A 15,273-nucleotide genomic window follows, 5' to 3' on the forward strand; every position below is an offset into this window, starting at 1 on the left:
TCATTCCAACTTTGCAGGGGAGGTTTTTTCTTTAAGTTTATTTATTTTTTTAGTAATCTCTGCACCTGTTGTGGGACTAGAACCCACAACCATCAGATCAAGAGTCTCACACTCTTCCAACTGAGCCAGCCAGGTGACCAAGGGAGATACTTTTTAATCCCTGGTTTAGATTTGAGGAAACTCCAGCTTATAGAAGGTTAAATAAATTACCCAAAATACAGCTAATAAGTCACAGAACCTAGGTCTAACTTCCTGGAATCCTATGCATTTCCTGGAGTCTTTTAACGTGAAAATTCATATCTAAATTAAGTGACTGTGACCTAGTACTATAAATACTAAATACTTATTCATGACACTGTACCAAGCCAGCCTTTGCTTTTCTGTTATTTGTCAGTTCTTCACCTGGTTAATCTCAGTTCTGTTGCCATTGGACTTGGCTCAATAAATGAATAAATGAATGGAGTTTTAGCCTTTCTTTCCACCTCTTTGTCTTCCTTTCAGCCTTCTGAATGTGGTCCTTTATCTGCTGCTGCTTTCTTTTATAGCCCTCATGCCAACCATACAGCATATAAGACTATAAAGGCAAAGAAAATGAGTGTTGCATTTTGATGCTTCAAATTTTGTGTTCAAGTCTTTGTGACCACCCAGTAAAGCTTATATGTGCCTGTTCATATTTTTTTTAATGTTTATTTTGAGAGAGAGAAAACGTGTGCACGTGCCTATGTGAGCAGGGGAGGGGGAGAGGGAGAGATGGGGAGAGAGAATCCCAAGCAGGCTCTATGCTGTCATCACAGAGCTTGACATGGGGCTCGAACCCACGAACTGTGAGATCGTGATCTGAGCCGAAATCAAGAGTTGAACGCTTAACCAACTGAGCCATCCAGGCACCCTGTTCATATTTTTAAGTAAACTTTGCACCCAGCATGGGGCCCAAACTCAGGACCCCAGGATCAAGAGTCCTATGTTCTACCGACTGAGCCAGCCAGGTACTCCACCTGTTCCTTTTTTTTTTTTTTTTTTAAGATTTTTAAAAATGGTTTGTTTTTGAGAGAGGGAGAATGCAAGTTGGGGAAGGGCAGAGAGAGGGAGACAGAGGATCCAAAGTGGGCTCTGCACTGACAGTGGAGAGCCTAATGTGGGGCTCAAACTCGTGAACTGTGAGATCATGACCTGGGCTGAAATCAAGAGTTGGATGCTTAACCAACTGAGCCCCCCAGGTGCCCCAGCCTGTTCATATTTTAAAGACAAGGGCTGCAGCAGTATTAAGAGCACCCATGTCACTCAGTGCTCCTCTGCACATTCTACCCTCTTCTGACCTGCACATGTACTCCCTCACTTGCAGACGAGGGAACAGGTACCAAGAAGGAAAACGATAGACCAAATTTCTGCTTGCACAATTAAAACTGTTTACCAGATGAGCTGCTGTATTTTCATAGCCACACAGATTCCACTAGTGACTTTTAAAAATGTAAAACATACTACCAGGTTTATATTTACATGATCAACTGTTTTTCAAAACACCCATTTTAATTTTTTTCCCACCACAATTCTATGCAGTAGGCATGGGGCCGAGGCACCGGACCAGTTAATGACTGAGCACTCAGCTTCTAAATCCTTGCTACCTTCCACATTTTAAAAAAGTATTTTCCCTTTCTGGGGCTCCTGGGTGCCTCTGTTGGTTAAGCGTCCCAACTCTTGATTTTGGCATAGGCCGTGATCTCATGATGATGGGATCAAGCCCCATGTTGGGCTCTGCGCTGAGCATGGAAACTGCTTGAGATTCTCTCTCTCCCTCTCTCCCTGCCCCTCCCCCCACTCAAGCTTTCTCTCTTTAAAAAAAAATAAAAATAAAAATAAACATTCTAAAGTATTTTCTCTTTCCTCATAAGCTCGACATTACAAAGATGTTTTTTAAAAGAAAAACGTTAAGACTTTATTCAAGGTATATATCAGGCATTGTAACAAAACAGCAGAACTTCAACCTTTGGAATACTGTAATTTTACATCCCTTTGATGCACAGTCCAGTATACTATTTTATCACAGATCATTCTATAGGGACTACAGGAATAAACTAGGGAAACTGCACAGTCACAACCGAGAACGTCAGCTCTTTGAGTGTGTGCCGTTTGAGAATGAAGCACATCCTTTGCCGTTTCAAATACTGTGCAAGGCGAGGACTAGGAAGATACTCAGCTGTGGTCATGGTGGACAAGCACTGTTATCACAAACACACGGACAGTTTACACACATTTCAGAGGCCAGTGAAGTGAGCAAGCTATTCACACAAAGCCAGGAGGGATTATGACTCCATTTCCTAGTGTATAAGTACACCACCCCATCTTACCTCCTCAGAAACAGAACAGGTGCTCAACGGCAAATAACTAAAAGTTATTACATGAAAATTACAGACTTTCAAGCTAGCATTTTGTAAACAGCCTATGTCTGTAAATGAGGAAATTAAAAACGTTCAGTTATATCCTCTAGACAGAACACCACAGCACTACATGTACACTTGGAGGCATTCACATTTTATGTCAGTCCATACACAAATATACAGCTTGTTGGATAAGTAAACACATTTTGCCAGAAATATGACAGCTGCTCTCATTTGTACAGTGAGTGTTTTTAAGAGAGAAACCAACTCCCTAATCAACACTTGAAGGAAAAATAGTTACATTTACATTAAGACAGCAGTTTGGATACCTTTAAATTTTTTAAATCTTGAATGAGCAGTAATACAGCATGTCTGAGAGTAGAGTGCTTCAAACTTGTTTTTGGCATAGTTGAGTGCAAACTTGATAGCTTGTACTTGTTAAAACTTTACATTGTAAAATGGTGAAAATATAGTTTGTTCACGAAGGATCTCTGCTGCTAAAGGCATTTATTATTTTGGCAAAGAAAAGAAAAAAACACTGCTAAAAAGCTGCTTAAGCTGTTTCTGATAATTCTGGGTACTCCCAACTAACAGGCAAATACATTTAAAGCATATATTTTTCCTCTGAAACTATTCAGTGAGCTTTAAGAAATTAGATTTTCTGTCTTCCCTAATGGGTTTAGGGATTGTTGGGTGTGGGGGAAAGATCATAAAGAGCCTATGTTTGCTCTCTGAACCACAAATTTGCTTTTAGGTTTGTTTTCCTAAATCCCATTGTAAATTACAAACTCACCTTCAAAGGAATTGTGGGAAGAAGGGATTTAAATGTGCATATCTGGCAACAATCAACTTCAGGTAAAACCCTTTCTCGGGTGGCTAAGATCCAGCCAGTGTGCCATCAGCAAAGACTACTGATATATGTTGGTGTATGTAGCTCAGTAATGAGACGGTCTTTAACTGGGCCTGTTTATAGCCGGTTGACAGCAAGTTCTATGTGGTACATAACACTAATTCTCTAGTCTTCAGGGCATATCTATGAACAAACACAATCCAAGTATTATAAGTGACTGGTTTGTGACCACTGCATGCATTACACTGAAAGAAAACACCAACTCTAAGCACAAATATACAAGTCCTACATTTTAGGCTCAGCTCTCCAAGGGGGTGGGGAGCAGCTACCTCGGACTGAAATGCTATGTAAACCAGATTCTTCTTTTCAGATAAAGTTCTCAGTCTAAGTAGAGAGTCCCCTTAGCTAGTGCTCTATTATACTAAGCGATCTCGGCTTGCATGAGACGTCTAGTAAGACGCGGAGTGCCCATGAGTGCGACTTCTCTCGTTCACATTCTGCACAAGCCGGGAAGGGTGTGAGCCACAGCTGCCCAGGGAGCTGAGCAGCAAGTCAGTCCATAAAGATCTCAACCTCTGAAACCTTTCTAGAACCCAGCATTTTGACAGGTGTCTCAGACGTATTTGACAACATATCTGAAACATAGTTTTAGGTTTGTTTTGGGTTGATTGGTCGGTTTTTGCTTACTGTTCTCTTGATCAAGTGCTCAGATTATAGGCTCCTCTACCTGGGGAAATAAGTCACAGAACTGGTTACTATGAAGGAGAAACAATCATTTGTCAAGCACTGATGGAACACTCAAAATGATTCCTCAAAACAGCCCTGTGAGTTCACATCCCCAGGAGGTTTTACCAAAGGTGAGCCACCTGCCTAAGCCATTGGTACATCCCTCGACAAAATTCAGAAGCTCTTAACCCAGAATCCAGGGGGAGACAAGCTTCTTGTGACCTCTCTTATTCTGGGCTGTTCCCCTGGCCTCATTACACTCGTGTCTGTCATTACAATATTGTCTCTTCATTCTAAACGTCTCTGGTCTATTGACTTAACATCTATCTGAAGAATATGGACCATCGCATCGTCCTACAGGAAAAGGGCTGTTTTACTGGAGTTGTATTTGGAAGCTTTATAAGCACATCTGAGACATTCTCTAGAATCAAAATAATTTTTTACATATCTCGTAGTTTTCTTACATATCAGAACCTCTGGCAGCCCTTGTGAGTCCATTACATTAAGCCAAAAGCCATAAATATGTACACCGTAGTCCAAAGTATTAGTACCAAGAACAAAAAAAAGTTTAAAAAAATTGCTTTGTTTGCATTTACAGGACTAAAAACGAAGTATGCAACAAATAAATTACAAATGTACATCTCAGCAGTGTGAGGGTGATCTCTTATATTTCTAAAACCACACTGCTGACAATCCAATTGCAGAAAATTACTAACCTCAAGACTTAAAGGTCACACCCCCCCCCACACACACACAAGCTACCTTTCCCTTTAGCCTCTCCCCAGCAAAATAAAGAAAAGGAAAATAAAAATCTTAAAAGTGTAAGAGGAGAGAGAGAAAAGGCTGTGTCTGCGAGGCTGCACACTCAAAGCACGCCAGCTTGCGGATTTCTATGTTATTAGTGACTAGCTCTTTAAGGCAGAGAAGAAACATTCTGTGGGTCCGGTGCTGTTGGCTCATCTCACTCACGTGGTTTCAGTGGCTGAGGATGAGGTACTTTTCTTCCTAAAGCGGGATCGAAGGACTCTAGGCGGTGCCTGGCAGAGAAAACACAAAAAGGCATCCCTCAATTTGGTGTATGCATTGAACCTTTAAAAAAATTTTTTTTGAACATTTATTTTTGGGAGACAGAGCACAAGTGGATGAAGGGCAGAGAGAGGAGGAGACACAGAATCTGAAGCAGGCTCCAGGCTCTGAGCTGTCAGCACAGAGCCTGACGCGGGGCTCAAACTCACAAGCCATGAGATCATGACCTGAGCCAAAGTCGGACGCTTAACCGACTGAGCCACCCAGGTGCCCGTGCGTGGAACCTTTTGAGGCAAGTACCTGTGTGCGTTTTGTGTTGAGACACACAACTCCTTTGGTACACGAACACTTGTGTGACACAGTTGGCTGGGTGGAGGGCTCACTCCTAAGCAGGAATCAGGGTCACACCCCAGCATCCTGAAGCTGAGCACCTCCCTCCCTCTTCATGCTCCCTAAGTCCCTGAGTCTTGGGAGCAAAATGACCCTAACAAGTGACTCAGCACAGAGAAATGCCTCCTTAACTCTTCCCTTGTCTTTGTTATTTCCTTTGGGAACCAGCCTCATATTTCTAGGTACGTGCTAAAAATTTCCATCACCAAGTTTCCGGTGTTCTTTCTGGATGTGAAATCTTTCAATGCACAGCAAGCCACACAGCAAAAGGAAACACTGTCCTTAAGTATAAAGGTTTCCACCTCATCTCCCCTACAAATGACTATCAAGGGAACCCTCCTACCATGGGACACACAGATCACAGAAATTCCTTCTACAATGAAAGAAAAAGAAATTTTTCTCCTGGCAGAGCACTCAAGGCCGGAGGGGGGGTTGGGGAGGGGAGGAGGGAGTGCAGTCACACAATTGGCTCCAAGCTACCCTCAACCCTTGTCTCTGTCCACTTCTCTCTACTAACTTTTGCTGTGGCATCCTTCCACACCTCTGTTCCTTCTGACCTGAAGCCCTTCCCATCCTTCTCTGTCTTGCTGTTTATTGTCCTCTCTAGCACCCAGCTCAAAAGTCACTCCTGAGCCCCTCTCCTCACAGCCCAGTGACGCACAACCAGGGTGACCTTTGTTCTCCTAGTGTTTTGCACACAAGAGGACATCAGGGGACTTTGCATCCTTGGCAGAGTGTGTTTGCTCTGGTCCCTGTCTCCCCCTCCACACTGTGAACTTCTGGAGGGCAGGTCCACATTCGCCATTTCCCAGTAAGTAGCTCAGTGCCTGGAAGGCACACAGAAGGGAAGGAGGGAGAAAGGGAGAGAACAAAACAGGAAATAGGAAGGTCTGGTCTTCCACATCCCCAGTCCCTCACATCACCATTTTGACTAGGAAATGTTTACCAGCCACCTCTGGACTCAGAGTAAAAGAGGAATCAGGGAAACCCACCTTTAGAAACCTGCCTTAGGCTGTTTAAACAGTAAAGCAGCTTGTGCCGTTTTAACACAACGAAACCAAAATGGCAAAACCCTTAGACCCTACGATGTTTTGGGCACCTTCCATGTGAGAGCTGAGCCCCTCTCCCTATCATGGGTTGGCTCAGGCTGTGTTGGAGCCCAGAACATCGTTTACCAAAACCTCTAACTTCAAAATTGATCCGTATGTGCCCCACCCTTGGAAAGGAATCTGATGAACTCTGCGTACACTCAGTGGTAATAACCACGGTCCTAGTCTGAATGGGATCGATAGGTCATGGTGCTTGAGTGGGAGAACATTTCAATGCATCCCCTCAACTAAGTCTCATGGGGTCCCTACGCTGAGGACAGGGGGACTCCCAACTTGCCTCAGATGGACTTTCAGGCCACAGTATTTAGCAGATGTGGCATGGGAGAGGAGATGTGAGGGGCAGAGAGGAAGGCTAGGGGGTCCCCAATTCTGCCAGCTCCACACCTGAGTCTAAGACTGGTGACTCCCTACCCACATCACAAAGCAAGGCCCCAAGGCTCTAGACTTAGCCCGCCTGCTGCCAAAACTCCATCCACACCTACAACTGGCCACAGTACATCTGTTAAGTATATTTGATTTAGGTCGCTTTAGAGGGCTGTGCCCTTTCAGTAACATTTTATCGATATTGGCTTTATACTAGGCACTATTGCTGTGTCTTGAAGATACGATGACAAACATGCTTTATTTACAAAAACTTGTCAAATAACACATTTTCTTCCCCTAAAACACACATTGGGGTTGCTTTTCATTTCCACATCATCTTATGTTAGTAGTTGTAAATTTTTGATTTCTTAAAATTTTTATTAAAAAGCTTTTTAATGTTTATTTATTTTCAAGAGAGAGAGAGACACACACACACAGTAGGAGCCGGGCAGGGAGAGAGAGAGGGAATCTGAAGCAGGCTCCAGGCTCTGAGCTGTCAGCACGGAGCCCGACATGGGGCTGAACCCACGAACTGCGAGATCATGACCTGAGCCGAAGTGGGATGCCCAACCGACTGAGCCACCCAGGAGTCCCAGTAGTTGTAAATTTTTAAATCTTATTCTAAATGCTAGATCACCTCTCCTATTTCTAAATAAAATGAGCAGAGTCTTTTTCACCCCTCGGCCAGTCTCTGGATGCTACCTAGTGGTCTGTCCTGTTTGTTTGATGGGGAGAGATCTTCCTACCCCAGGCGCTCGGGAGGTGCTGGGTGCCCCAAGGGATGCCACTCCTGGGCCCCCCAGGTCTCCAGGGCAAGGCCCTTGTGCAAACACATGCTCCACCACACAGCCCCAGACACCGTGTACCTCCAGGGGGAACTCCGTCTTTCGAGGCGCCTTATACTTGTACATGAAATCCAGCAGATCTTCCTCCTCCTCGTCCGAAAATGCCAACGGGTTTTGGACCTCGTGGGGCTCCCAGGCCTTCACACCACCCTCATTCACATCTCCCTCAACCACTTAATGTCCATTTACAATCTATACAAAGGAGACAAAGTACAGCAGGGAGGGATCAGCAGAGAAAGGAGCCAGGAAGGGCAGGCAAGGGCAAGGTTAGGCACACAGCATGACGAGCCATGCCTGTTAGGACAGCCGAGGTCCCCGTGTCTGAAGAAGCAGCCAGTATCCCCCGGGCCTCCCTGCAGGCTGGTCCAGGACTGTGAGGTTCCAACTGGAGACTGGCAGGCACTGTGCACAGGAACAAGCACAGGCTCCGGAACCTGATAAGCTGGTGAGCAGAACCGATAAGCTGCCAAGGGAGGTGGGGGCACCGCTGCCCTGGGACAAGGAAGATGCTACCTTAACTGAGAGGTGTCAAACCCTACAGCTTGGACATGTGACGCCACACCAAAGAGTGCTCAGGGGAAGAATCCCCTCTAGAACGGATCAGTGCGGTGATCTGAAGAGGGGACTAGAGCTCCCTCTCTTACACAGACGAGCCATGTTGACAGTGCATTACAACTGCATACTCAGCTCATGTGTTCTTCAAGACAGGATGTCAAATGCCAGGAAGCCTTAACAGAGAACCTTAAGTGAAGTTATGTAGATGGTTCATTTCAAAGGCCAAGTCCTAAAGAAACAAAGAAGCCTAGTGGGAAGAGAATCTAGGAATACCCTTCCCTCCAGAATGACAGCAAGATTCCTGTTTTAATCTGCCTTGGCTAAATCCACAGGAAAAACTCCAGAATTAATTCATGTCATGGAATGCACAGGTTTTTTTTTAAATGTTCAATCCTTAAGCATATTCCACGTCCTCCTATTTAAGCCGAGATATAAAATATTTCCTGCCCATACCTGGCTTATCTGACACTCAAAGACATATCTTTCTAGGTTTCATATATTGTTTTTACCTAGAATCACAGACTGCAGATGTATGGGGCCCTCAGATCATCCGGTCAACAGCCCTAAGGCCTGCAGGAAAAAAACAAAAAAAACATACCTCTTTCTGGAACACCCTGCTCCTACTCCTAAAAACATAGCCATCAATGTGTTCTCTCCATCAACACACAACTCACTCGACTATATGAGCACCAGGTGTGGGTGAAGCAAAACTAACAACAGACCTTAATCTCCGGCAGCTTTTCCAGGTACTGCTGCTGTATCCCCAACAGCCAGCAGGAGGCAGCATGAGAGCTCGATTGCTCGTTTGTCTTCACCACAAATTGCAAAGCAGAATTGTAGGCTGGGAATGCCCTGCTCTGACAGCTCCTTGGTAAGGGCCAAGATGGAGGTTGTTAACCTTCCTTTGATTCTTTTGCTCTGTGCATCCCCCAGCCTGGGGGGTGGGGTGGGGTCAGGTTGTCCTCTGGGCCCTTCTTCCCTTGCCCAAATCAGCTGCACCCTCAGGACTCTGTTGAACATGAAGGCTGGCAACTCCAGGGAGCCCTCCCTGGCCTCCTCACCCTAGGACCACAACTGCACGTGGCATCTGTACCACGTGACTTGCAGTGCGTGCCCGGGTTCTCATATGGGCCTCATTCTGTCTGCCTCAGCCTGACAGAAAGCATCTTGAGCTTTGGGGACCGTGGCTGATCCTCGGTGCCTCTGAACACAGATGCAGGGCTGGGCACCCAGTGGCTGCCCATCCACTAAAGCAGGTGGAATACAGGCATCATCTGAGAGCTTAGGTCTCATCCCCAGTCAGACCTTGACACCCATCCACAGAGAAATTCCTTCAGGACACAGATACCTCTTGGCTGACAGGAGGAAAAAGAAACAGGCCTGCCCAGGGCCAAAAGGCCTCAGACCAGGACAGAAACCGCAGAAGCAGCCTGGCCAGGTCTGCCTCGACACAAAACTGCATCCTGGGTGTGGGCCTGGGGACTGGTTGGAGTCTGTGCCTCTGCACATGGGGTTCCCTCCAAATTTTGGTCCAGGCTTTCCCCGTGCTGTTGCTATCCACTCCTTAAGACCCAGAGACAACCTGTGTGGGGAGTGACTCTCACTGAAGTTCATGGCCACAGTAACCACCTCTAAACCTTAGGTGATGGCAGCCAAGTCCTTGAGCCTGCAAAGCTGCCACCCTGGTTCCCAAGGCTGGGCAGCCTCTAGGAAAGGACAGGAGTCCCTGCTGCCTTCTGCGGCCTTGCCTGACGTTCGATAAGAGTGAACGTGTCAGCAGGACCACAACGGGCTGGCACGCAGCTCCACATCTGCTCTCTGCTGGGGGGGGGGAGGGGAAGGGGGCGAGGAAGAAACTGGCTGAGTCTCAGAGCCCTTGGAGGCCTGAGTAGATGTGTATGCACAGAGCCCAAGGCTTCCCCACCCCCATAGTGCCAAAACACCCCCAGATTGTTAACCACCAGGTTAGCAAACACATCCCACACAGCACACGTTAGTGGGAGCCATTAATGGAAGTCCGCAAACGTGTTGAAGGAGGGCACACCCGTCTGGAACACTTACATCCGCGTCCCCGACAGCCACCGAGGAGAAAGAAAACAATATTCTGTTAGGGAAGGGTCTCTGGGGAGGAGACACACACACGTGCGAGCATGCGTGCATACGCACAGATCCACGCACAGACATACACTCACTCGTTTCCCACACTCTAAACCTCACACAGCCACTGCTGCTGTCTGAGGAAACACGCTGCCTGGGGCTACTCTGGGAAAATGCAATTCTCTCTCTCTTTCAGTAGGAGGAATACAAGGCATGACTTTGCTTTTTTAAAATGAGGCCCCACACACTTGATTTTTCTATTTTAAAGGGAAAAAAAAAAAACCCATCTTTATGACTAACTCCAAGCAGTAATAAAAACTTCAGTTCTACATTACATCAGGGCAGGTAGGGAGAAAAGGGACAGGAAAGAGCTGTCGGGCGGGAAGGAGAGAGATTAATAGAAAGAGACCCGTGCAGGAAACAACAGGGAAATGGCTGACAGAAGGGCAGGAATGGAGCTGAAGTGGGGAGAGAATGTTCTTGTGGGCTCTGAGATGCACAGATGAAAATCATCTCAAGGAACCAGGAGGGGCTCTGTGACCAAAGTGTCTGTGACCCCCTGAAACCCTCTCCCACGGCATCATTGCCGGAGAGCTGGCCTCCAGTCCCCCAACACCATTTGCTGACACCTCACACCGGGCACCCATCACTTGCAGAGATGGCCACACTTTATGGAGGAGGGGACCGAGCCCTGAAGAGCTTAGGGACTTTCCCACTCTCACAGACGGACGAAGCTGGTCTTGCAAGCAGACCTTAGGGAGACTGGGAAGTGGGGGACAACTCTGGGGCACTGGGTGTTAGGAGGGCCTGAGAAAGGGAGGGCTGGGGCAAAGGCTCCCAGATCACAGCTCTGAGCAGGGCCACCCCAGCCCGAGGGCCCCCCCCCCAGCCCCGCCTGCTGCCCACTCCCCAACACCCCCATCCTCACAGCTCCTGGGGAGAGCAAACTCAAATGCCTACAGTCAACTGCAATTCTATTTAAATGCACTGGAAACACAGCCTCTGATTTGGAAACCGTCAGGGGTCACAAGAGGTGAGGGCTTCCCAGGGAACAGCGCAGAGCAGTCCCATGAGGAAAGAGTGGAGGGGAAGGCAGCTGTAGTCTCCCTGGTCCTCCAGGTGGTAATATCCCAGAACTAGAGGCTTTCAGAATGCCTCGAGGAATTTACAAACTCAAAACTGGTCAATAGTTAGAAATAACCACAGTCGCCTGAAGCCTCTGGGACCCCGCTCGAGGTGGTTCCCCAACAACCAGTAGGTCCACCAGGTCCAAGCATTAGCCTCTAGCACTGGAATGCAGCCCCTCCGTTTGTTTCTTCCTTTTGAAAACTGAGATATAACATGACATCGTGTTAGGTTTAGGTGTACGACATAATCATTTGAGCCATATACATATGTATATATACATACACATATACATATACATATACATATACATCCCTCTGTATCTGATGTGGACCAGGAGGCCCCTGAGGGACACAGAGCTGGTCAGAGTTAGAGCCACGTTAGCACACTGGTCTCCACTGTCGCCCTGCTCAGAACTCCTTTGACAGTCGGTTCACGTTGGGTTTATGGTCTCCAAAACCCCCAGGTCTTATATAGACTTTTAAAAGCCTTAGTGTCGAGAAGCCTTACAAGTGAAGAAATGAAGGGGAAAGAGGACACTTCTTAAATGCAGCTCATGTCCTCTATTCCCACCACTGCAGGAGGGACGGCCATGCCTCTGCAGCCCCAGTGCTAGTTGCACAGGCAGTGGTGTGTGCCGTGCCTGCCTCCTCCCCCCTACCGCACCCCCCCCCCCCATGCCAGCCAGCAGCTGCAGATGGGGTGGCCTTTTGCCTTCAGAGCCAAAGGCAGATTCTCCGTGGAGGGGCGCCCTCCATGGCAGGTGAAGGGGGAGCTGGGTCTGTCCAGCACCATCCCCAGTCCCTCACGTATCTAGTCAAGGTTAGGGAAGCAGCAGGAGCAGGGCAGGAGACAACACGGCCAACCGCGGGCAGGCGGCCATGGCTGCACCAAACCATCGTTCAGGCGGCCATGGCTGCACCAAACCATCGTTCGCTCACAGGGAGGGCAGCCGCACTGGGAGACCCCAGGCTCATCCCCTCTCCCGGAGGCTTTCTGGCTGCTCCCAGCTATAATAAAAAGCCTTTTCACAGACAGTTTCACAACCACGCAGTGAGGTGGGGAAGCAGGACCTTTATCTCTACTTTAAGTTGTGGAAACCGAGGCTCAGGTTGGTTAGGTGGTTCACGCACAGTTACAGAGCTAGTAAGTGGCAAAGCAGGACCAGGGCTCCCTTGGCTGCACCTGGACCAAAACCCCTGGAACTACAAGCCTTCATCGCTTCAGAGGACCTGGGTAAGTTCCTGTGTCCTCATCACCCACAGCACAAGGAAATATGACTCTGTGGCAGTTTTAAAATATCTCCACACATTTTTTGATACTCCTCCCTTCGTGAGGTGGAGATTAATTCCCCTCCCTTTGAGCACGGGCTGGACCTAATGACTCACTTCCAACAAACAGAAGAAGGCAGAGGTGACTTCAAAGACTAGGTCCTAAAAGATACTGGGGCTTCCTGCATGCCCTCTCTCTGTTGGATCACTCACTTTGGGTGAAGCCAGCTGCCATGTCGTAAGGACACTCAAGCAGCCCCAGAGAGACTCATGTGGTAAGAGGATCTGAGTCTGCAGCCAGTAGCCACAAGACAGCTATCTTAGAAGTGGATCCTCCAGGCTCAGTCAAGCCTTTATGTGACTGCAGTTCCGGCCGACATCTTGACTACGCCTGTTCACAGACCCTGAGCCAAACCACCAGGTTAAGAGGCTCCTGAATTCCTAGCCTGCAGACACTGTAAGATAACACAGGTTTGTCATTTCAGGGGGTTGACCTCCTGACTCCTGCCCCCACCCCCCCGCCGCCGCCGCCCAAGACTATGCAGCTGAAAGGGAGCCCCAAGGTCAGGCGCCAGCTTATGGTTAGAACCTCCTCCTGAGGCGAGAGTCCAGCACGCTGCACAGAGGCTGGCTGCTTACTCACCTTTCCGGGTCCTGCAGGTAGAGCAGCAGGTACACACTGTGGGGATGGGGGACATCATCAGTGACACCCCTTGCTCAATGGGAACCAGCCCCAGCAAACAGGGAGGCCCCAGTGAGGTGTGGGGATTCCAGTATGTTCAATATAAGGGCCCTGGGAATGCGGGTCTCTGTAGAGACACCAAGGTGGGGGAGGAGATCATTCTAGACTCAGCTTCCCCTCGGGTGCTAGAAAATGCCCTTGCCCGGCCCACACAGGTCAGTCCTTATATCCTCTGAGAAATAATTCTAACCGCACCTGCTCACACACCCCTCCACTCTATGCCTTCCAGTTCAGAAGGATTTCCAGAAACCCTTCTCAGACTGACCTCTGACTCCCCAGATTGCTTGGTATCAGTCATTCGGTCAAAGGCCTAAGTGACTGTTGCCTTGTGGGCCTTGGTATACAGTAGGTGCTTACTAAAGACAAGTTGACTGAGTGTCTCCAAGTTCATGGGACGCATGGATCATTCTTTTAACACCACCTCCACTCTTCCTGGGGTTCAATGCCAGACTTCCAATAAATGGTGTCTAAGATTCTGTAGGGAGGGCGATATGTTTCTGCAAATTCTTCCTGGGGTTCAATGCCAGACTTCCAATAAATGGTGTCTAAGATTCTGTAGGGAGGGCGATATGTTTCTGCAAATTCCATATTGTTATTTTACACCATGGGCATGTATTTTTATTTTACATATATTGTTACATTATATCTCACTGTTTTGTACATTTTTTCACTGGCATCATGGTTTCAAGAACGTATTGTGCATTGTATGTACATTTTAACCACTGCTGCCATACCGCTCCCTGGGGTCCAGCCACCACCTCTGACCTGTCCACCCCCAGACTGCCTTCAACAACTGCCACCTGTCCAGGGTTTGCAAATTCTCTTGTTTGCTCTCCTCACAAGCCCAAGACACAGGCTGAGTAGGGACTATGGTACCCATTTTCCAGAGGAGAAAGCTGAAGGGAACAGGGCTCATCTTCCATGCCAAGGTCAAATTCCCCGGTAGTGACCACCTGGGGTGTCATTCTGAGAAAGGTTCGGAGGCCGAACATAGGCTCAGTGGGGACAAACGTGGTAGCTGCTTGGCAACATGTGCCTCACCTGCACTGCTCTGCACAGGCCTGCTGTCGCCCTGCCAGGATGGAAGCCCAGACTCAGGCCCTACCTCACCGCGCCCAGTGTCCAAGGCCCACATAGCGGGTAGGGAGGGCATACAAACCCTTGCAGCTGGGTCTCCTTTGTCAGACTTTCTGCCAGGCACATGGACCCCCAACTGCCCCAGAGCCTCTGATCTGGGTGCTTTTGCCCCACCCACGCCCAGGTCCTGGGTCATCTTTCACCCGTCTTTCGTTCTGAGAGGACTTTTATTTTAGGTCCCAGAACAGCTGGAGTGAGCGCCACATGGTCCCCGCCCTCCCTGCTGGGTCAGCACCTCCCTTCTCTGCCCCCTGGAATCACAGGAGCTGTGGCCCAGGGTGAGCAGGGGGCAGTGCAGGGTCATGTTGCAGCACAGCAGGTTCTCTGGTTCTCCATGAACTCTACCTGCTCACCTGCATCCAGGGTGACCCCACAGGCTCGCTGCTCCACCGGCAGAGGGCATCACTGCCAATGGAAGGCTGCAGGGCCAGCGCCAAAACAAAGCATCCCAAACCGTTTCTACTTAGTGCTGGTCTGGGAAAATGTTCAAAGCCCAGGAGACACTTCCCACCGCCTTCAGACCTCACCAGACTTCTCACTTTCCCAGTTCTGAGGCTGCCCTAAATAATCCACCAGGAGGAGGTCTGGGCAGGAGGCCTGGACTCTGGTCCTGTGTGGCCTTGGCACAGTGCATGACCTCTCTGAGCCTACTTCTTCCACTT

General features: G+C 48.4%; 1 protein-coding gene across 7 annotated transcripts in view; it reads right to left on the reverse strand.

Moving 5' to 3' along the window:
* Positions 1–36: 36 nt before the first annotated feature.
* Positions 37–15,273, reverse strand: part of REEP1 (receptor accessory protein 1) — a 112,319-nt gene continuing 97,082 nt past the window's right edge. For 3 of the 7 annotated variants that reach the window (XM_053200870.1, XM_027052667.2, XM_053200871.1), the window contains exons 8-10: positions 13,376–13,411; positions 7,706–7,857; positions 37–4,988 (exon numbers count right to left, since the gene is read on the reverse strand). In XM_053200870.1, the coding sequence (XP_053056845.1) occupies positions 4,917–4,988; positions 7,706–7,857; positions 13,376–13,411 (260 nt within the window). In that variant the 3' untranslated portion in view covers positions 37–4,916. The remainder of the gene's footprint in view (positions 4,989–7,705; positions 7,858–13,375; positions 13,412–15,273) is intronic. The other 4 variants (XM_053200872.1, XM_053200873.1, XM_053200874.1 and 1 more) reach the window with 4 other exon arrangements.

The sequence above is a fragment of the Acinonyx jubatus genome, chromosome A3 (assembly GCF_027475565.1).
Source record: "Acinonyx jubatus isolate Ajub_Pintada_27869175 chromosome A3, VMU_Ajub_asm_v1.0, whole genome shotgun sequence".
Classification (NCBI taxonomy): domain Eukaryota; kingdom Metazoa; phylum Chordata; class Mammalia; order Carnivora; family Felidae; genus Acinonyx; species Acinonyx jubatus.